This window comes from Carcharhinus amblyrhynchos, chromosome 26, assembly GCF_965287045.1.
Source record: "Carcharhinus amblyrhynchos chromosome 26, sCarAmb.v2.hapA, whole genome shotgun sequence".
Classification (NCBI taxonomy): Eukaryota; Metazoa; Chordata; class Chondrichthyes; order Carcharhiniformes; family Carcharhinidae; genus Carcharhinus; species Carcharhinus amblyrhynchos.
The window spans coordinates 12,396,639-12,420,532 of record NC_137349.1 but is presented as its reverse complement, the minus strand read 5'-3'; the positions used below and the strand labels follow the sequence as shown (position 1 = coordinate 12,420,532).

Below are 23,894 nucleotides of genomic sequence, written 5' to 3'. Positions count from 1 at the left end.
ATTTGAAGCTTCCCCAGATAAGGGAAGTCATCTACATTAGTCCAGACAGAGTGGCTTTGATTTATATGGTTGCTATGTATGGAGCATGCAATTTGAACTAAGCGTAAGGGCGTTGTTCAAATGTATTTTCACTGGATGTTCGAGCCATGTGTTTGGTTTCTGGTTACACAGTTGGCTAGATGACAGAAAATCTTCTGGAAGTGAGCGGAAAATTGTTGATAAAACGACATGTGCAGCCTTTGTTTGCCAGTGATAACTCGAAGAGACCAACCATCAAGACCGGTGTCCTGAAGGATGCTTCAGAGAAGAAGAAGATAGATTCTACATCAAGGATATTTCTCGGCCAAGGTTTTCCTAAGCTCGGTAGTATCTACTTTCAGGGAAATAGTTAAAGTTGATGTTCAGTTAAAGTTCAGTAAAGAATTAATGAATCATAGAGTTTTACAATGCAGAAGGAGGTTATTCGGTCCATTGAGTCTGCACTGACCACAATCCTACCCAGGTCCTGGGAATTAGAGCCAGCTCCACCCTGGATCCAACTGTTCACTAATGGCTGCCACCATGTAATGGAGCCACCGTCCAAGAGGGTTATTGCAGCCTTACTGGTGTTAATGGCTCCATTGCTACTAAAACCTTTCCAACGTCCCTGAGACCCTCAGCCACTTCCCCCGCTCAGCTGCTGTCACTGCTCAATCCACCCTGCTGCTCCATGACTGCTCTATCAGCACCACCACCCCCTCTCACCCCTGGCTCGCCTCCTCAGCTATCCCACTGGCTGCCACACAGGTCATTCTCACTGCTGCACCATCTGAGTGGTTGCAAGGAACTGTCAATCACTTTGCAGTTTAGGATAACCCTACCTGACCAGTCTGGATAACTTCCAGAGCAGCAGAACGCTGTGTTCATAGCAGACAACTCAATTGCACAATTAATCTTCTGTTAAAATTTAGAATTATTTGTGTGTTGCTGAAAAAAGACACATTGTAGAAACATTTAGTCTTACACTCATCAGGACAACTCTTAAGAATGCCAAATGTAAAGTGAATAACAATTTATACTATATGAGAAGAGACTGTTTATTGGTTTGCAAGTGGACTCTGATTGGTACAGGTGTTGCCATGGAAAATGCATTAGTTAACTGATGACTGACAGTTAACTGTGAAGCTTTGTTTAAATTCAACCAGGCAAGTTTGCTCTGATTGGTTGAGTTATTCCTCTGGTAAATGAAACAGAGAATGGCTATTTTGTTTAGTTGAAACAGGTGCAATGTATGTACATATTCCTTTTGTCTGTAAAGGACAGGGCCTCATGTGTTAATATATGGACCTCTAACACTTGCTAGTGAACCACGCTGTCAGCCCAATTGTCAATCTTAAATTGGCTGTTTGTGTAATTCTTAGGATTGCTTATTAAATATTGTCCAATTGTGGAATCACATCTAATGTTTTGCAAGCACAGGGTGGTTGGGTACAGTCTGTACCTTACCCGTAGTGAACAGTGAAAGGGAGATGCTGTTTGGTACAATCTGCCAGTCTTTGGGATCTATGACTTACATACCAACATCACAATGGCACTCAAATTCATTAATCACATTACTCATTTGTGTGGTTAGCTAGTGTCTTTTTGGTTCGATGATGATATCCTTCTATATCCTTTTAGTGGTGAATACCATTCATGTTGCTACTGTGCAGCAGCAGCATGAAGCACCTTCCAGGGTAATCTGTGGTACTTTTCAGAACAAAAGTCATCCGTTAACTGGTTCATTCTCCATGGCAATGTATCTACCAATCAAAGTCCACCTGCCAACCAATCAGCACTCTCTTTTCATGCAGTATAAGTTGTTGTTCCCTTTGAGATTTGGTATTTTTGTGTCTGTCCTGATGAGTGCAAGATGAAAAGCTTCAACAGCATGTGTCTTTTTCAGCTATACTCACATTCTGTCTGACCAAATAATGAACTAATTTAATAGGCAAATCGTCAGTAAAGATGGATCAGGCTATGAATTGTAACCCAAGTATCTAATTCTCAAGATGCACCTATTATCAGCTTCAAATGTGTAGTTTTGAAAACAGGACATTCGATGATAATTGATAAATGCAATTTTCCTGCCACATGCTAACACAATCTGGTCATGAGTTCATCTGTAACTAACTAGCTGAACTGTTGGATGACATGTTCAAAATCACAATAGTTTCACTGCCTATTGTTGTTTGTTCAGAGTACGCAATATTTAAAATTACAGCACATTGAAATTGTTCTCTGAAGATTTGAAATGAGTTCCACAGGAAGGGATATGGGGCTAAAATTAATTTGATTGGTCATTTCTCAGTGACTGGAGGTCGATGGTTTTGGGGAATTAGGGTCTCAATTTCGGGTTTAGACACATTGAGGGAGATATCATTCAATGGCCCCTCCCTCAGATCCCTGCCATTGGTTATCCAACATATCAATCATCCAAGCCCTGCCTTCCTCAGTCTTTTTTCCCATGTGCCCCAGTTTTGACATTTGAGAATCTGGTGACTCTAAACAACCCCTTCTTTGGGGCACGGAATGGGGAGGTTGCCACGGTTCAGATGATGACCTGTACACCAGTGGTCAAATCAGAGCCTTCATCGCCTCCCTTGGCTGGTTGCCTCTGTGGTAGTTGTGCCTGTTCCCTCCTGTCTCTGAGAAAGTGCCCACAGGCAACAACAGATTGAGAATCTCCATTCCCCTTACTTCCCCCCCACTGCCCTCCCCTCCACCCACTCCAAGCTGCAGCTATCGAGCTCAGAGCATTTAGCCTATTCTCTCTGAATTAGTTACTATTCACGAGGGTCTTAGTTGTACCTGGAAATGTCATCAATACATCACAATTCTCTGTTGGAACTGTCTTCATCCATGATTTATGGGACATGATGTAACGTCCCGCCTGGAGGAAACTTTTGCCAAACAGTTTATCTGTGGGAATACAAAAACAGAATCAGCAGACAGTACAGAGTGCAATCCATCTTACACAGAGAGGGGAGTGAGACAGAAACATTGGGATTTTCTGTGCAAATGTGAGTTCTTTTTGGATGATGAGGAGTTCAAGAATCTGAACCCCAGACCAACCTCACACTTAATGCAACCTCACTCCCTGGTGTGACCTCACCCCCACTGCAATTTCACCACCAAGGGAACCTCACCCCAATGCAATCTCACCCCCAATGCAACTTCATTCCCAATGCAACCTCACCCCAGTGCAACCTCACCCCAGTGCAACCTCACCTCCAATGCAACTTCACCTCCAATGCAAACTCACCCTCCAATACAACTTTATCATCCCAGTGCAACTACATCCTCAAGGGGTAAAGGACAGGAGATTTAGGGGGGATGTGAGGAAATACTTTTTTACCCAGAGGGTGGTAATGGTCTGGAATGCGCTGCCGGGGAGGGTGATAGAAGTGGGTTGCCTCACATCCTTTAAAAAGGACCTGGATGAGCACTTGGCATATCCTGATGTACCCAGCATGTGACACTAAAATTGGTGGTATAGTGAAGAAAATTATCTCCAATTGCAATGGGATCTTGATCAATTGGGCCAGTGGGCTGGTGAATGGCAGATGGAGTTTAATTTAGACAAATGCAAGGGGATGCATTTTGGTAGATTGAATCAGGGCAGGACTTACTCAGTTAATGGTAGGGCGTTGGGGAGAGTTACAGAACAAAGAGATCTAGGGATACATGTTCATAGCTCCTTGAAAGTGGAGTCACAGGTAGACAGAGTAGCAAAGAAGGCATTCGGCATGCTTGGTTTCATTGGTCAGAACATTGAATACAGGAGTTGGAATGTCTTGTTGAAGTTGTAAGACCACACTTGGAATACTGTGTGCAATTCTGGTCACCCTATTATAGAAAGGATATTATTAAACTAAAAGAGTGCAGGAAAGATTTATTAGGATGCTACCAGGACTTGATGGATTGAGTTATAAGGAGAGGCTGGATAGACTGGGACTTTTTTCTCTGGAGCGTAGGAGGCTGAGGGGTGATCTAATAGAGGTCTATAAAATAATGAGGAGCACAGATCAGCTAGATAGTCAACATCTTTTCCCAAAGATAGGGGAATCTAAAACTAGAGGGCATAGGTTTAAGATGAGAGGGGAGAGAGAAAGAAGTGTCCAGAGGAGCAATTTTTTCCCACAGAGGGTGGTGAGTGTCTGGAACAAGCTGCCAGAGGTAGTAGTAGATGCTGGTCCAATTTTGTCTTTTAAAAAACGTTTAGATAGTTATATGGATAGATAGGTATAGAGGGATATGAGCCGAATGCGGGCATTTAGGATCAATTTAGGGGTTCTTAAAAAAAAAAGAGCAGCATGGACAAGTTGGGCCGAAGGGCCTATTTCACTGCTGTAAACCTCTATGACTCTATGACATTCAGGGCAATGGTCAAGTACTGGCAGATGGGATGAGGTGGGAGTTCAGGTGTTTCACATGTGCTGATACAGACTCGACGGGCCGAACAACCTCTTCTGCGCTGTATGACTCTATGATGCTCAGGCAATCTTATCCTTGAGTGCAATGTAACCTTACCCACCACCAGTGAAACCTCATCCCAAATGCAACGTCACCCCAATGCAATCTCATTCTCCAATGCTCCCTCACCTCCAGCCCCTGAGCAAGCTCACCTTGGTGCAATCTTACCTCCAGTGCCACTTCACAAACCCACACCCCCAAGCAGTCTCATCATTTAGTGCAATTCCACTTGCAGTACAACCTCACCCTGACTGCAACCTCACCCCCGCTGCAACCTCACCCCCGCTGCAACCTCACCCCCGCTGCAACCTCACCCCCTCTGCAACCTCACCCCCTCTGCAACCTCATCCTCACTGCAACCTCACCCCCGCTGCAACCTCACCCCCTCTGCAACCTCACCCCCGCTGCAACTTCAACCCTGCCGCAACCTCACCCCCGCTGCATCCTCACCCCCGCTGCAACCTCACCCTCACTGCAACCTCACCCTCACTGCAACCTCACCTCCCACTGCAACCTCACCCTCACTGCAACCTCACCTCCCACTGCAACCTCACCCTCACTGCAACCTCACCCCCTCTGCAACCCCACCCCTTCTGCAACCTCACCCTCACTGCAACCTCACCCCCACTGCAACCTCACCCCCTCTGCAACCCCACCCCTTCTGCAACCTCACCCTCACTGCAACCTCACCCCCACTGCAACCTCACCCCCTCTGCAACCCCACCCCTTCTGCAACCTCACCCTTACTGCAACCTCACCCCCCACTGCAACCTCACCCCCTCTGCAACCCCACCCCTTCTGCAACCTCACCCTCACTGCAACCTCACCCCCACTGCAACCTCACCCCCTCTGCAACCCCACCCCTTCTGCAACCTCACCCCCTCTGCAACCCCACCCCTTCTGCAACCTCACCCTTACTGCAACCTCACCCTTACTGCAACCTCACCCTCACTGCAACCTCACCCCCTCTGCAACCCCACCCCTTCTGCAACCTCACCCCCGCTGCAACCTCACCCTCACTGCAACCTCACCCTCACTGCAACCTCACCCCCGCTGCAACCTCACCCCCACTGCAACCTCACCCCCGCTGCAACTTTATCCTCACTACATCCCACTCTCCTCCCTCCAAGACCCCTCCACCCACAGCCCCTCGAAGCCTCTTTACTCCCATTCAACCTCACCCTCGCCTCTGTAAATGTACTCCACAGTGGCACTTTACATCTCCAAGTACACCACCCTGATGTTTCATTTTCCAGAAACATTCAGTGCTGAGCACAGCACACTTCACCCACACACTACCCAGGTTGCTGCACTAATGTACACTCAGTTCTATTCCCTAACAGGCCCCTCACTTCAGCCTGGCTCTCCGCCAGACAGAAGTAGCCTTTACTCTGCCACCCGGGAGTCTTGGAGACAGATACAAGCTCAGGATCAGAGGTGTAAGGAGTTACTGGGACACAGCAATCCCACTCTCGGCAGTGTGAAAGCCACAAAGTCAGGGCTCTTGTTGGTGCGAACAGCCTCCTGGCAGCACACCAGCAACAAGTTAGCATTTCACAACAGCTGAGGAAGCGCTGGAGACAACACAAACAGTGATGCTCTTCAACATTATCTCAACGGACTTTAACGAAGAGAACACTCACCGTTGCTTGATGTAATCACAGAATCCCTACAGTGCAGAAGGAGGCCATTTGGCCCATCAAGCCTGTGCTGATTCTCTGAAAGAGTATCTTACCCAAGCCCTCTCTCCTGCTCTATCCTTGTAACCTCACACATTTTCCATGGCTAATCCCCCTAACCTACACATCTTTGGACACTAGTAGGGAATTTTACCATCTCGCATGCCCGAGGCTCATAAGATCCCGCCCAAGGCCAAAGAATGGCCGATTCCAGGATGGGTGTGCCAGTAAAATTCCGGCCTAAGGGTCAACGTAGCATGGCCAATGCACCTAACCAGCACGTCTTTCAGACAGCGGGAGGGAACCGGAGGACCCGGAGGAAACCCACACAGACATGGAGAGAATGTACGGACTCCACACAGACAATGACCCAAGCCAGGAATCAAACCCGGGTCTCTGGCACTGTGAAGCAGCAGTGCTACCATGCCACATGTTCTCAGACTGCCTCTCCTCCTCTCCTGAAGGTGGAGATGGCTAGCATGAGGGGACATAGCTTTAAGTTGAGGGGTGATAGATATAGGACAGATGTCAGAGGTAGGTTCTTTACTCAGAGGGCAGTAAGGGCATGGAATGCCCTGCCTGAAACAGTAGTGGACTCGCCAACATTAAGAGCATTTAAATGGTCATTGGATAAACATATGGATGATATTGGAATAGTGTAGGTTAGATGGGCTTTAGATTGGTTTTGCAGGTCGGCACAACATCGAGGGCCGAAGGGGCTGTACCGCGCTGTAATGTTCTATGTTCTACATTAGGGCAGGTAATCAAAGAGGTAGGTTTCAAGGTGCTACTTAAAAGAGGACTGAGATGTGCAGAGGTTTGGGATGGAATCTCAAGAGCTCAGAGCCCAGGCAGTTGAAGGTGCAGCTACTGCTGTAGATTCATAGAATCCCTGCAGGAGGCCATTTGGCCCATCAAGTCTGTGCCAACCACAATCCCACCCAGGCCCTATTCCTGCAACACAGGTCCCACATCCACACAGATTTACTAGGATGCTACCGGGATTTGATGGATTGAGTTATAAAGAGAGGCTGGATAAACTGGGACCTTTCTCTCTAGAGCACAGGAGGCTGAGGGGGTGATCTTATAGAAGTCTATAAAATAATGAGGGGCACAGATCAGCTGGATAGTCAATATCTTTTCCCAAAGGTAGAGGAGTCTGGAACTAGAGGGCATAGGTTTAAGGTGAGAAGGGAGAGATACAAGTGACCAGAGGGGCAACTATTTCACACAGAGGGTGGTGAGTGTCTGGAACAAGTTGCCAGAGGTAGTAGTAGAGGCAAGTACAATTTTGTCTTTTATAAAGCTTTTAGATAGTTACATGGGTATGATAGGTATAGAGGGATATGGGCCAAATGCGGGCAACTGGGATTAGTTTAGGGGTTTTAAAAACAAGGGTGGCATGGACATGTTGGACCGAAGGGCCTGTTTCCATGCTGTAAAGCTCTATGACTCTATAACCTCTTAACTGGTAGAGTTAGGGTGTTAAAGTGCTGGCCTTTTATGGGAGTGTTTCTGTGCGGGGAGGTTGGATTTCAATGGATAAAACTGCTTGTGTCATGTATGTAGATGGAGTATTTTGCCTCTTCAAGTGAGTGGATCAAGTGAGTGGAAGAACTAGCTCCACCCAGGTAGGAACTTGGGTGAGTCAGTCTTGGACTTGTGGCACAGTGTTAGCACTGCTGCCTCATAGCGCCAGGGACTGGGGTTCAATTCCGGCCTCGGGTCACTGTCTGTGTGGAGTCTGCACATTCTCCCCGTGTCTGCGTGGGTTTGCTCCCATAGTCCAACGATGTGCGGGTTAGGTTGATTGGCCATGCTAAATTGCCCCTGAGTGTCCTGGGATGTATAGGTTAGAGAGATTAGCGGGGTAAATATATGGGGTTACTGGGATAGGGTCTAGGTGGGATTGTTGTCAGCGCACACTTGATGAGCTGAATGGCCTCCTTCTGCATTGTAGGGATTTTATAATTCTTTTACTGTAAAAATCCCCTAGTTGCCACACTCTGGCGCCTGTTCGGGTACACTGAGGGAGAATTTAGCATGGCCAATGCACAAAACCAGCACATCTTTCAGACTGTGGGAGGAAACTGGAGCACCCAGAGGAAACCTACGCAGACACTTGTTATAAGTATTTAGAAATGTGTTACTCCTTGGCTCTGTATCTGAACTGCATACAGCATGAGGCAGGATTTAGAATACTGCTGTACCTTCAGAAGCCTTTGGCCTGCTTGTGCGGATGTTATTTGAGGACAGTTACAGTCTCTGTAAAATGGCTCGTGAATCAGTGATGGTTGTTTGTACTCAGCACGAATCAAATACCGATGAAAAGGATCATATTCAAAAGGAATAGCTTGTGGAGAGGAGTTATTACCGTGAAGACTGTCCCCAGTATTCAGTCACTATCTCTTTCTCAACGATGCGTGATTCAGTACAGGGCTCTTTACAAGCTCTTATCCCTAATTATAGGAGTCTTACTCTGTATATTATTTCTATAAAGGTCATGGGATATTTGATATCCCCAGTGTGTCTTGCAAACAAACTTTACTGCCCCGTCGAGATTTTAGCTGTTACCCTCACCAGAGGGACAAACTGCATTGAGTAAAGCTCCCCAGAAGTTGAACCGAACCCATAATCCTACCTCACCTCCAATCCGAGCCTGGCAGTGCTCGGCATAATCTCAGCCCTGCATAGATCATGAGAATGCCAGCGAAATAGCGCTGGCGATAACAACCTTTGGGATTGTCCCAGCCCCCGTGCCCTGATGTAATCTGGATCCCCCCCTCCCCACCCCAGTGAAGGTGTGAACCAGGTTTACACATTTCAATATCTATTTAATACACTTTGTCTGATTCAAGGCTGATTCTCTCTGCTCCTGTGGTTCTCCCATCCTCGAGCGCGTGGGAATCCAGTGGGGTGGGTTCCTCGGTCAATGTCTATGGGGTGAGGGAGATTGTTGATTTCGGTTCCCCCACCCGCACCTCTGTAAAGTCAGGCTTGCTAACGTGTTTAGGCCCCACCCTCTGTGAACCGGTGCAAAACCATCCCCCTTCCCCAGAAATCATTGAATCTACAGTGCAGAAGGAGGCCATTCAGCCCATCGAGCCTACACCAACCACAATCCCACCCAGGCCTATCCCCAAAACCCTTTGTATTTACCCTCCTAATCCCCCTAACATTCAGGGTCAATTTAGCATGGCCAATCCACCTAACCCGCACATCTTTGGACTGTGGGAGGAGACTGGAGCACCCGGAGAAAACCCATGCAGACACGAGGAGAATGTGCAAACTCCATACAACGGTGACGCGAGGTCGGAATTGAACACGGGTCCTTGCGCGCTGTGAGGCAGCAGTGCTAACCACTGTGCCACCGTGCCGCCCTGACTAAATGACTAAGTTCAGAAAGATCCCGATCAGATACAAACGCACTTGTTTTCCCACCCAGAATGTCAATTAGTCAGCTTTTGGGATAATTCTGCTCACTATTGCCTAAGGTGCTATATAAATGCAGCTGCTGGTGTTGTGTCTGGACCATAAGCTTGTCTAAAACGAGGTCTGGTCCTAACCTTCTCTCCTTCGCGAATTCAACCTCTGCTTGCTACTGAGGTCTGCATTTCCCAGAATCAAATCTAGTCGGAGACGCTGCCAGGAGGTTTAGACTGTCACCGAGGTCATTGCAGAATCAGCCCTGACAACAGCTGAACAACTGCCGGCCGAATCAATTTACAAAGAAACCTTCATGTTCCAGCATGTTACTAACCCTCTGGGCACTGACTCTCAGCTCCCGCTCCAACGCCTCCTCTCAGTTCAGACACTTTGTGCCCAAACCTCTGAGGCGTACGACTGCACAGAACTGTCAGTGCCAAGACTCACCACTCCACCCGACTAGCCTTGATCGGTTCAATAATAACTGGGAATCGGATGAATAATTTGAAAAGCAGAGCTTTCTCCCCAGGGGGGATGAGTCAATTACGAGGGGGGCACAGGTTTAAGGTGCGAGGGGCAAGATTTAAAGCAGATGTACGGGGCAAGTTTTTTAAACACAGAGGGTAGTGGGTGCCTGAATGAGAAATTTATTTGAGGTGCAGAAGATGATAAGGGGGATTGAAAGGACAGACATGGGGAGGTTGTTTCCCCTTGTGGGGCAATTTAGAGCAAGAGGCCATAGTTTAAGGATAAGAGGTGGCAGATTTAAAACAGAGATGAGGAGAAATCATTTCATTCAAAGGATCGTGAATCTGCAGAACTCTTTACCCCAGAGTGCGGGATGTCAGAATACCAAACAAATTTCAGGAGGAGATCGACAGGTTTTTAATTAGTAACAGAATGAAGGGTTATGGAGAACAGGCAGAAAGGTGAAGATGAGGCCCTGATGAGATCAGCCATTATTGTATTGAGTGGCGGAGCAGGCTCGAGGGGCTGAATGGCCTAGTTCTTATGTATCATTGTATAATTCTCCTCCACAGCAACCTCTCCCATCCCATTGATATCTCTATTCCCAAACCCCACCATGTTCTGCATCAATTCCCTGTTGAATATACCAATAGTCTCTACTTCAAATACTCTGAGCAACTTTCACATTCTCACTGAACACTGTGTCAAGAAATTTCTCTGAAGTTCTTTATTAGCTTTATCAATGACTATCTTATATTCACACTGCTTTGTTTAGGTCTCCTCACAAGTGGCACTCCTCCACCAGTTCATCAATCTCTGTCAGATGGGGACAGTAGCATCGTTGTATTGTTACTGGGCGCCGGACTGCACCAACACTCTGGAGATGTGTTGAAATCTCACCCTGGCAGCTAGGAGGATAAAACGCTACTCTCATTGATGATGATCATGAAGTTACTGATTGTTGTAAAAACCCATTTATCCTTCAGGAAAGGAAATCTGCTGTCCTTACCCAGCCTGGCCTACATGTGACTCCAGAGCCACAGCAACGTATCTGAAATGGCTAAGGGAGCCGCTCAGTTGTAGATGCCTCACCTGCCAAAGGGGAATTTGGGATGGGCCATCAGTGAGCTCACATCCCAAAAACAAGTCATTGTTTTCAATGAAAAAGAAATGTTTCATCTTGTATTCTATTTTTGTATTTTTAATTCCTTTCTACTGACTTGCACAAAGCGTCATTACACATCCTGTTTACAGCTGTATTCTAAAATGCAGTAGACTGTGGTGTGGGATAGTGTGGTACAATACAGTGCATTACAGTGTGGGAGAATGCACTACCATGCAGTGTAGTGCAGTAGTGTGGTACAATGCAGCACAGGGTTGTACAGTGTGGGACGGTATGATGAATGTGGTATAGGACAGCATGGCCAGTTCTTGTGGCAATAATGACATGTGTACATGTGTGTGTTTGCATGTGTGTGTGCACATGCACATGTATGCGTGCATAGTGTGCACTTGTGCATGTGTGTGCATATATGCGGATGTGTGCGCATGTATATAGGTAGGTGATGGCTTAGTGGTATTATCGCTGGACTATTAACCCAGAAACTCAGCTAATATTCTGGGGACCCAGCTTCGAATCCCGCCATGGCAGATGATGGAATTTGAATTCAATAAAAATGATCTGGAACTAAAAATCTACTGATGACCATGAAACCATTGTCGATTGTCAGAAAAACCCATCTGGTTCACTAATGTCCTTTAGGGATGGAAAATCGCTGTCCTTACTTGGTCTGGACTACATGTGGCTCCAGACCCACAGCAATGTGGTTGACTCTCAACTACCCTCGGGCAACTAGGGTAATAAATGCTGGCCAGCAGCGATGCCCCTGTCTCACGAATGAATAAAAAAAAGTGTGCGTGTGCGTGAGTGTGTGCCGGTATGTGTGTGTGTATGTGTGCACACGTGTATGTGCGTGCGTGTATATGTGCGTGTACATCTGTCAGGGTGGACAGGACTGCAACAAGCCATGATGCCCTCTGTAGTTGAATAGTTTACTGGCTTGGTACATGCATGGTAAATGGCCAGTGGAGTACGAGGTACTGGGACCTCTGGAAATGCAACCTTTTGCAGAAAAGATAAGAGCACAAACCTGAAGAAGGTCCTGGGTCGTGGGTCCAGCATTCCACACGGGTTTAATCTCCTTTGAACATCACCTGCAGACTCAGCAGAGACCTGGTGGCCAGGCATTTTCAGCTGTTAACCGAGTTAAGACCTTCCCCTGTTCAGTAATCTCTGTGCTCCTCGCCACAGACCATCTTAAAGCTGTCGATTGCTGCTTCTCTCTCTCTCCTTCCAATTTTTCTCTCTCTCTCTTTCCCCTCTCTCTATCAGGAATATGAATCTGTCAGTCAGGGACCGAGACCCGAATGAAGTCTCCCTGCTCCAAGCAATCGGACCATGAGCTTCAGATCGATTCCCTGGGATCCACTGCAGCTCATCGATCCAACTCCCCCCCCCACCCTCACCCCCAACCCCTGAGACCCAGCCGCTCCAGACACCAGACAGCAGATGAGGCAGGGGGGGGGAGCGGGAGGGTGTGGGCAGGGGTGGGGTGAGGGTGAGGGGGTGGGATGTTTGGTCAGGGCTCAGATTTCCTCAGTGCTGAATCTTTAAATACCAGCTGCCAACTCCAGCTGGATGTATTCCTGTCGCTTCACTGGGTGACCGGAGCTCTAGAACGGGGAGAGTGTCAAATGGGATTGGTTGACTTTGTGGGAGAGACACTTTCACCCAATCCCTGAAAAACAAATTTCACAGAAAATGAGAAAAAAAACACACACGGCGATTTCTCCCTGGTGGATTTTTACCCAAATGCTTCCACAGTCAGTGAGAGGCTGCGCAATAATCCAGAAACTCCTGGCAATCCAGGCGGGTTGGCAACTCCGAGCTTTCAACAAGGACGTAACTGGTACGTGTGGGGGTATTGGTGGGCTGGGGGGTGGGGGGTTGATGGTGGTGAGGGGGATGGGGGGGGCAGTGTGGGTATGGGGGATGATCTTGTGGGAGGGGGTGGGGGTGGGGGGGTGGTGAGGGGGTGAGGGTGACGGGGGGGTGGGGTGGGGGGAATGGGAGTGCGGAGGGGGTGGACGGTGGAAGTGAGGGGGGTGGGAATGGGGGTGGGAGTGCAGAAGTGGGAGTGCGGTAGTGTGGGAATGAGGGGGTGGGGGGTGAGGGGGAGTGGGATGGGGGTGGTGATGGATCCCAGTCCCAGGCTGGTCCCGAGTTTTTCAATACATTGCTTCTCTGGGGTTTTTATGGGGTTGTTATTTTGAGTTTACATTCCAGAATTATTTTGATTGTTGGGATGTTGCTAATGGCTCTGATAGAGAAAGGGTAAAAACTCAACAAATCAAGATCCAGAAATCCCCAGAATCAGCAATCCACACTACATAAACCTCAGCAACATGTACTTATTCTGAGCCCTCAATACAATACAGTCCACAGTGATTCATAGCAATGCTAGCAAACAACATTATCATCATCAGATAGTCACTATGAAACTCAATGCGGAATTCAAGAAAAATGTCTTTACTCAGAGTGGGGAGAATGTGCGACTCGCTCTCATGGACAGAGCCTTTTTGGGGTCGGGCAGGAAGAGGACATGTCCCCTTTTCCTGATGCTCTGACACTTTTCTTTTGGCTCATGAGAGAGAATTCGCTCCCCTGGGGACTGGGGAGAATGTTGAACTCATTCCTATGGACAGAGGGGAGAATCGGGGACTTGCTCCCATACAGAGTGGGGAGAATGTGGGATGAAAGTCCCTATCTGCTTCAAGAAGATGACCATCATCCCAGTACCTAAGAAAAGCCAGGCAGCGTGCCTTAATGCCTATCAGCCGTGGTTCTGACATCCATCATTATGAAGTGCTTCGAAAGGTTAGTCATGGCAGGGATCAATGCCAGTCTCTCGGACTGCCTGGATCCACTACAGTTTGCCTACTGCCATAAGCAGGTCCACAGCAGATGCCATCTCCCTGGCCCTGCACTCAACCCTGGAACGTCTGGATAACAAGGACACCTATGTCAGACTCCTATTTATTGACTACAGCTCAGCCTTCAACGTCATTATTCCCACAAAACTCATCTCCAAACTCCGAGGCCTTGGCCTTGGGACCTCCCTCTGTAACTGGATCCTGAACTTCCTAACCCACAGACCACAATCAGTAAGGATAGAGAACAACACCTCCTCCATTATCATCCTCAACACTGGTGCCCCTCAAGACTGTGTTCTCAGTCCCCTACTATACTCCTTATATACCTATGATTGTGCAGCTAAATTCCCCTCCAACTTGATTTTCAAATTTGCTGACTACACCGCCATAGTGGGTTGGATCTCAAACAATGATGCGACAGAGTATGGGAATGAGATAGATGATCTGGTGAACTGGTGCAGCAACAATAATCTCTCCCTTAATGTAAGCACAAAGGAGAACATGCCCCTGTCTACATCAATGGGGACGAAGTAGAAAGGGTCTATGACTCTCACCAACTTTTACAGATGCACCACAGAAAGCATTCTCTCTGGTTGTATCACAGCTTGGTATGGCTCCTGCTCTGCCCAAGACTGCAAGGAACTACAAAATGTTGTGAACATATCCCAATCCATCACACAAACCAGCCTCCCATCCATTGACTCTGTCTGCACTTCCCACTGCCTTGGCAAAGCAGCCAGCATAATTAAGGACCTCACACACCCCGGACATTCTTCCTTCCACCTTCTTTCATCGAGAAAAAGATACAAAAGTCTGAGATCACGTACTACAGACTCAAAACCAGCTTCTTCCCTGCTGCTGCCGGACTTTTGAATGGACTTACCTTGCATTATTTTGATCTTTCTCCATACCCTAGCTATGACTGTAACACTACATTCTGCACTCTCACGTTTCCTTCTCTCAGAATGGTATGCTTTGTCTGTATAGCATGCAAGAAGCACTACTTTTCGCTGTATGTTAATACATGTGACAATGTGACAGAAAGAGTGGGGAGAATGTGGAACTCTCTCCTACAGGGAGTGGGGAGAATGTCGGACCCACTCCTACAGGGAGTGGGGAGAATGTGGGACCCGCTCCTACAGGGAGTGGGGAGAATGTGGGACCTGCTCCTACAGGGAATGGGGAGAATGTGGGACCTGCTCCTACAGGGAGTGGGGAGAATGTGGGACCTGCTCCTACAGGGAGTGGGGAGAATGTGGGACCTGCTCCTACAGGGAGTGGGGAGAATGTGGAACTCACTCCCACGGGGAGTGGGGAAAATGTGGGTCTCACTCCCATGGGGAGTGGGGAGAATGTGGGTCTCGTTCCCACAGGGAGTGTGGAAAATGTGGGTCTCGCTCCCACAGGTCTTGGGTAAGATGCTTTTTCAGATTCTATGCAGATTTACAAGGCTGAATGGTCTCCTTCTGCACTGTAGTGTTACTATGGAGGAGAGAGCGAGAAAGACAGACAGAGAGAGGCAGAAGAGATAGGCAGAGAGAGTGAGGGGCAGAGTGCTTTAAGCAATAGATGGAGGGATGAATGGAGTTGAGGTTGTGTGACTGGCCGGAACTGGAACAATGGAGGGATCTCAGATCCTTGCAGGGAATTCATTTGTGATTTTATGTTTCCTACGTGACGCCATATCTTTAAGCAAGTTCTCAAGATTAAAAATGATGGACACTAATGTTCAGTGAAGCTGAGAACATTCCCAGATAATCTGGGCCTTCATCTCCACATAAAGTATTTCTTCTGGGGTCAGTAGGGATGGGCACCATTGCAATTTAATGGAATCACAAGGTCAATCCCCTTTAATTATTACCACCTGCAGCTTCCCTTCTGAGCCACACACCATCTTGGAAATACATCACCATTCCTTCGCTGTTGCTGAGTCAAAATCCTGGAACCCCCTCTCTAACAGCAATGTGGGTGTACCTACACCACATGGACTGTAGCGCCTCAAGAAGGCAGCTCACGCCCAATTCTTTCCTGAAATAACAATCTTCAAGAATGAACCAATTCTTATCATTTGTGGCTCTTTGCAGGGGTAGCATTCTCTCTCCCTCTCTCACTTTCATTCTCTCTCGCTCTTGCTCTCTCTCTCTCTCACTCATTCTCGCTCACTCTCACTCTCGCTCGCTCTTGCTCTCTCTCATTCTTGCTCTGTGGCTTGTCCTCGCACTCTCCCTGCTGTCGCACTCCCTCTCTCGCTCTCTCTCACTCTCTCTCGCTCTCTTTCTCATGCTTTCTCTTGATCACTCTCTCGCTCTGTCTCTCATGCTTTCTCTCACACTCTCGCTCTCTCTCCCCCAGACTTTCTCTCTCTCTCTGTCTCTCTTTAGCTCTCTTTCTGATGTTTTCTCTCACTCTCTCTCCGTCTCTCTCTCACTGTAGCTCTCTCTCTTGCTCTCTCTGTATCACCTCTGGGTTAGAAAGCTACTGGTTCAGTCCCATATTAGAAATTTGAGTTGATGCTCAGGACTGAGGGAATGCTGCACTGTTGGAGATGCCAATCTTCGGGCTGAGGTGAAATGGGAGCCCTGTCTGCTCTCCCAGGGTAAGCACAGAAGATCCCACAGATAGTATTGTGAAGAGGGACCGCTGAGTTCTTCCTGCTGGCCAGACCAATATCACTAAAACAGATAGTGGTCTCACAACACCAGGTTAAAATCCATGGGTTTATTGTTTTTTTGTTTTTTGATAGCATGAGCTTTCGGAACGCTGTCCCTTCATCAGGTGAGTGATGGAGCAGTGCTCCGAAAGCTCGTGCTACCAAATAAACCTGTTGGTCTTTAATCTGGAGTGGTGAGACTACTTACTGTGTCCACCCTAGTCCAACGCCGGCATCTCCACATCCTAACTAAAACAGATGATCTGGTGATTATTAGATTGCTGTTTCAGACTGTGAACTGATTGGCTGTCGTGTTCCCTGCATTATAACAGTGACTGCACCTCACTGGTTGCCGTGTACACTGGGACTTCCTGAGGGTGTGAAAGGCACTATAAAAATGTAACTGTTTCCTCCTTTTGCTTTCTGGCTCCCTCTTGTCATTAGCTTGACTGCTGATCAGCCCTCCCCCCCTGCCTCCCCCCCCCCCCCCTCCAGAGCTGGGAGAATGAGCTGTGGAACAGAGTGTGTGACAGGCTGGACTAAACCCCTCGGCACAATGCACTGACTGTTCCACACTCGGACTGACGCTGAGGACTCACGGCTTGGGGAGAATGGGGGAGGATCAGCACCGTGTGAATATTTGCTGTGTTTACAGTGAGATTTGGAGGAAGAGACTGTTTACAGAAATTAGATCTGAGGGGGGGGAGGGGGGTGTGCAGAGGGACGGGTTGGGGGGGGGGTTGTTGGTGGTTGTGGATAGAGGGTGACAGAATGGCAGCAGCAATATCCTTCCATTGGGGACGAGAGTGTGAAAGTGTGTGTGGGATTGTGAAAGAATGTGTGAGCGACAGAGTGTGAAACATGTGCACAGGAGAACACTGGATTCGAACTTCACCCGGATTTCTAGTCCCTGTGCATCCCAAATTCTCACAACCAAAGGAGTTTCACTGTGGCTGTCCCCAGCTGCTGAAAGTTTACTCCACTCAGTTGTGAAAACATTACTGGGTTTTACAGAAACAGTTATTCAGGTAATAAATCTGTAACTGACTGGTGAGGTGATTCTCTCTCTGTTTGTTAGTGACTCACATCACTGATTATTCGGGATGCTCCTGTTCCTTCATCTCGATTATCACCCCTGCCTCTCACTTTGTCATAGAACCACAGAACCCTACGTTGCAGAAAGAGGCCCTTCGGCCCATCAAGTTTGCACTGACCACAATCCCACCCAGGCCCTACCCCCACATCCCTACATATTTTACCCACTAATCTCTTTAACCTAAGCATCCTAGTAAGGGGCAATTTTAGCATGGCCAATCCACCTAACCCGCACATCTTTGGACTGTGGGAGGAAACCAGAGCACCCGGAGGAAACCCACACAGACATGGGGAGAATGTGCAAACTCCACACAGACAGTGACCCGAGCCAGGAATCGAACCCAGGTCCCTGGAGCTGTGAAGCAGCAGTGCTAACCCACTGTGCTACCGTGCCGCCCTGGTGTATCTGAAACATAGCCTGCATTTCTTTAACTCCCTTGCTGTGGTGTGGCTCTCAGTGAGTTACTCTCTGATCCGGGAGTCACAAGGTTGTAAGCCTAAGGGCCACCCCAGCGATCCTGACTAACATTGCCGGTGCTGAGGGAGTGCTAAACTGTTGGAGGTGCAGTTTTTTGCATTGCTTTCTCTCTGCTTTCCGACACTGACTGTTTGCCAGAAATATTCAATCAGCAGTGAAGTGCTTTTCATTTTTATAGCGCGCAAGAAACAATACTTTTCACTGTATACCAATACAATAATAAATCAAATCAAATCATCCTTAAAGTTACAAAGCCAATGCTCAGAGCGGACCGGGTGAATCCAAATCCATTCCTTGCTTGCTCCAAAAAACCAAATTCAAAATCCAGTTGAATCCAATTCATGGTCCCTACAAGAGAGACAAACCAGATCCAAGCTGACGAGCAGGGCAGCACGTTGGCACAGTGGTCAGCACTGCTGCCTCACAGCGCCAGGGATCTGGATTCGATCTGTGTGTGGGATCTGTCTGTGTGTGGAGTCTGCATATTCTCCCCATGTCTGCATGGGTTTTGTCCCGGTGCCCCTGTTTCTTCCCACAATCCAAAGATATGCAAGTTATATGGATTGACTATGCTAAATTGCCCCTTGGTGTCCCAAGTTTTATATATATAGGTTACGAGGATTAGCGGGGTAGATACGTGTGCTTACAGGGATAGGTCCTGGGTTCGAGTTGGTGCAGACTCGATGGGCCGAATAGCCTCCTCTTGCATTGTAGGGATCCTATGAGGCATTGCACCCCATCTTGGGCTTGATCAGGCACTTTGGGGGAGTATTTTCCTATCCCACCCGCCACTGGCTTCCAGATCAACCTCAGAAACTTCCATCACCCGAGTTCACAACCTAATATCGAAATATCTGGAATGTTTTGGCAACATTGAAAGCCACAATATTGCGCATTCAAGAGATGCAAATCTGTTAACTGATCTGCTACAGTTGTGCAATGCAATTACCAGCAGCTACAAGAAGAAATGGTGAAAGATTCCACACTGCAGAAACTGTGGAAAACCATCACTGCAGATTGACCTGATTCAACTCAGCAAATCACAAATGTGTGAGACAATTCTGGCTTTATTGGAATGAGCTCGGAATCTCCTGGGGAGTCATTTTTAAAGCAAGTAGGTCATCATAGCGGAATCTTTGCAATGTCGCACTGTTCAACAATTTCATCACTCGCATATGTGCATAGATCAGACAAGAAACATCGCAGGAAAGCCAGGCTATGGGCAGGATATGAACAATGATAGTGAAGTCTTCATCAAGAAGTGCAAGGTTCCTCAAGAGCACATCTCAAGTCAGTACAAAGAGCCACTGATTCCTCACAACATCTCTACCCACCCTCGGTCCAAACTCACATCCAAGCTTTATCATGTCCATAGTACTGACTTCATCATCATGGTCCACCACTTTACCAAGTAACAGGGCAGCACAGCAGCACAGTAATTAGCATTGCTGCTTCACAGCGCCAGGGACCTGGGTTCGATTCCCAGCTTGGGTGACTGTCTGTGCGGAGTCTGCACATTCTCCCCGTGTCTGCGTGGGTTTCCTCCAGGTGCTCCGTTTTCCTCCCATTCTGAAAGATGTGCTGGTTAGGTGCATTGACCCGAACAGGCACCGGACTGGTGACTAGGGGACTTTCACAGTAACTTCATTGCAGTGTTAATGTAAGCCTTACTTGTGACCAATAAATAACTAAATCCATAATTCTGCAATTGCACAATATGTGAAGCACAACTGTCACGCGCTCTATAAATGCTATTTTCCTGTTATTTGGTGTGCCCAAAGGGATCATTACAAACAATGGTCAGCAAAACAAAGAAGATTGTCATTGATTTCAGGAAGCGTAGTGGAGAATATGCCCCTGTCTACATCACTGGGGATGAAATAGAAATGGTTGAAAGCTTCAACATCTTAAGTGTCTAGATCACCAACAACCTGTCCTGGTCCCTCCATGCCAACACCATAATTAAGAACCCCCTCCCTCAAATGCCTCTACTTTCTCAGAAGATTAAGGAAATTTGGCATGTCAGTTACGACTCTCACCAACTTTTACAGAAGTACTATAGAAAGCATTCTTTCCAGATGCATTGGTATGGTTGCTGCTCTGTCCAAGACTGCAAAAAACTACGAAGGATCGTGAATTAAGCCCATTCCATCACTCAAACCAGCCTCCTATCCATTAACTCTGTCTACACTTCACATTGTCTTGGAAAAGCAGCCAGCATAATCAAAGACTCTACGCACGCTGGACATTCTTTCTTCCACCTTCTTCCGCTGGGAAAAAGATACAAAAGTCTGAGGACATATACCAACCGACTCAAGAACAGCTTCTTCCCTGCTGCCATCAGACTTTTGAATGGACCTACCTTGCACTAAATTGATTTTTCTCTACACCCTAGCGATGATTGTAACACTACATTCTGCACTCATAGAGTCATACAGTCATCGAGGTAAACCATGGAAACAGGCTCTTCAGCCAAACTTGTCCGTGCTATTTTTTTTTTAAAACCCCAAAGTTAATCCCAGTTGCCCGTATTTGGCCCATATCCCTCTGTACCCATCATACCCATGTAACTATGTAAATGCTTTTTAAAAGATAAAATTGTATCCACCTTTACTACTACCTCTGGCAGCTTGTTCCAGACACTCACTACTCTCTGTGTGAAAAAATTGCCACTCTGCACACTTTTGTATCTCTCCTGTCTCATCTTAAACCTATGCCCTCTAGGTTTAGACTCCCCTACCTTTGGGAAAAAATATTAACTGTCTAGCTGATCTGTGCCCCTCATCATTTTATAGACCTCTATAAGATCACCCCTCAGCCTCCTACGCTCCAGACAAAAAAGTCCCAGTCTATCCAACCTCTCCTTATAACTCAATTCATCAAGTCCCAGTAGCATCCTAGTAAATCTTTTCTGCAGTCTTTCTAGTTTAATAATATCCTTTCTATAATCGAGTGATCAGAATGGTATTCCAAGTGTGGCCTTACCAATGTCTTGTACAACTTCAACAATATGTTCCAACTCTCTCGTTTCCTTCTCTATGAATGGTATACTTTGTCTGTATAGCGCGCAAGAAAAAATACTTTTCACTGTATACTAATATATGTGACAATAATAAATCAAATCAAGTCAAATCAAATCAAAAATTTTCTGGTCACTCATTTCAGGATATGTGTGAGGAATGGGATTCCTAATTCTCGAATGTAGGCAGACCAAGCCAGATCGACACATTGCAATGTTACATCTGAGAGCGGCACCTTTAAATGCAACCATTCCCTCACTGACAGAGCTGATGGTCAGCTGTCCAGTGCGTACTAATTTACCAACTCTTAACCATTCTACTCTCTCAGGAACTAGAGAGCAACCTTCAAAACCGCGAGAGAAGATGACCAATGCGCAAGATGAGAATGTGGGCACAGAATTGCCAAGTTTACGGTTGGGGCAAGTTCGCATCCAGGATCCCACAGAAGGCACGTAGCAATGACATGGATTTGTTGGAATCCTAGTCTAATGAAGTCATCACACACAGAGGTGCAGTGGTGAGGCTTAACCGAGGTCAAATCTGATCCATTCCAGCCAGGAGCGTAGCCAGGTTCTAAAGTAGGGGGAACGAGCATATAAAAAAGGTGCCACGGTTCTAATCATACACAGTATTGAATGAATGGTGACTAAAACTATAAATTACACGCCGAATATTTTCACCAAACCATTCTTGCGATGTCATACTCTTATTCTTCATATTTGCTCTGTACTTAAATGAGCCAGATTTATTTAAATTAAAGCTGCCAATGTTGGACTTTGTAGTGGTTTAAATTCTTCAAGTGATAATCACCAAATCTATTTACTCACCCAATCTCGGTGGGTGATGTCCGTCGGTGAAGGATGCTTGGTCTCGACTGCCAGTTCATCGCGGTGCCTGCATACTTATGTCCTTTGCGGTCCCTGCAACTATCCTTGTGATTGCATTGCCCTCTCGGGAGATTTCATGCCTTCCTCGCTACCTGAAGTTCCCGCATCCGTATTGCATCCCGCGATTGCAGTACACGGATCGAGGACTTCAGATCTCGGGAAGAGATCTGAGGGGCCCGTGAGGAACACTCTGTTGAAAAGGCGCCACTTTTGAAGAACATGCTTAGGGGGAGCAGTCACTCCCCCTGCTCCCCCTCTAGCTACCCCACTGATTCCAGCTTCTCAACAGTCCAATTGCATCATAGACACACAATCCCAAATACAACTAGTGACAATATTTAAGAATAACAATCCTACAGATCTCAGTGAACAATTAACTAAACCTCCAGACAAAGTTTCCATTACAATATCTGAACATACCAGCAGATTAGGTCTAAACTTCAGAGACTCAGGTTCATCTGTCCTATACACATATGTAATAGTAACTAAACATAAACATGTATTGGAAATAGTTCTATTTCTTTGGAAGGGGGAAAATATGTTTTTTTATTGCATATTGTAAAATGTCTTTAAGGGATAGCAGCATGACATCACCAGAAGGGAAGTGTGTCATGTGTTCCAGTCCCAGTTTCACTTTGACCTGAGAGCAGAACACAGTACGGACATTTGCAAGGAGTTTACTGATGACACCACCTCAGTGAGTTGAATCTCAAACAATGAAGAGACAGAGTGCAGGAATGAGATAGGTGATCTGGTGAACTGGTGCGGCAACAATAATCTCTCCCTCAATGACAACAAAATGAAGGAGATTGTAATTGACTTCAATTACAAACGGAAGCGTAAAGGAGAACATGCCCCTGTCTACATCAATGGGGAAAAAGTATAAAGTGTCGAGAGCCTCAAGTTTTTACGTGTCCAGATCACCATCAATCTGTCCTGGTCTCCCCATACCGACATCATAGTTAAGAAAGCCCATCAACGCCTTTACTTTCTCAGAAAATTAAGGAAATTTGGCATGTCAGCTGCAACTCTCACCAACGTTTATAGATGCACCATAGAAAGCATTCTTTCAGGTTGTATCACAGCTTGGTATGGCTCCTGCTCTGCCCAAGACCGCAAGAAACTACAAGAGGTCGTGAATGTAGCCCAATCCATCATGCAAACCAGCCGCCCATCCATTGATTCTGTCTACACTTCTCGTTGTTTCAGCAAAGCAGCCAGCATAATTAAGGACCCCACACACCCCAGACATTCTCTCTTCCATCTCCTTCCTTTGGGAAAAAGATGTAAAAGTCTGAGGTCATGTACCAACCAATTCAAGAACAGCTTCTTCCCTGCTGCTGTCAGGCTTTTGAATGAACTTACCTTGCATTAAGTTGATCTTTCACTGCACCATATCTTTTACTGTAAAAGAAAGCCAAATAAACACAAAAAACCATACGGCACAGGAACAGGCCCTTCAGCCCTCCAAGCCTGCACCGATCATGTGTTCCTAACTAGACCATCCGTTTGTATCCCTTTATTCCAAGTTTGCTCATGTGGCTATCTAGATAAGTATTAAATGATCCTAGCATGTCTGCCTCAACCACCTTGTTTGGTAATGCATTCCAGGCCCCCATCACCCTCTGTGTAAAATATGTCCTCCGCATTTCTTTTTGAACCTTGCCCCCCCCCCCTTACCTTGAACTTGTAACCCCTTGTGTT

The 23,894-nt window shown here is 47.0% G+C and overlaps 1 protein-coding gene across 2 annotated transcripts in view; it reads right to left on the bottom strand.

Moving 5' to 3' along the window:
- ano8b (anoctamin 8b) overlaps positions 1–23,894 on the bottom strand; it is a 140,174-nt gene that overhangs the window by 95,150 nt on the left and 21,130 nt on the right. The window contains exons 1-2 of one of the 2 annotated variants that reach the window (XR_013889508.1): positions 12,218–12,572; positions 2,830–2,940 (exon numbers count right to left, since the gene is read on the bottom strand). Coding sequence is in view for 1 of the 2 variants with exons in the window: in XM_080213111.1 (XP_080069237.1) it covers positions 2,830–2,940 (111 nt within the window). In the remaining variant the exon portion in view is untranslated. Of the gene's footprint in view, positions 1–2,829; positions 2,941–12,217; positions 12,573–23,894 lie in introns of those variants that run through there. The other variant, XM_080213111.1, reaches the window with a different exon arrangement.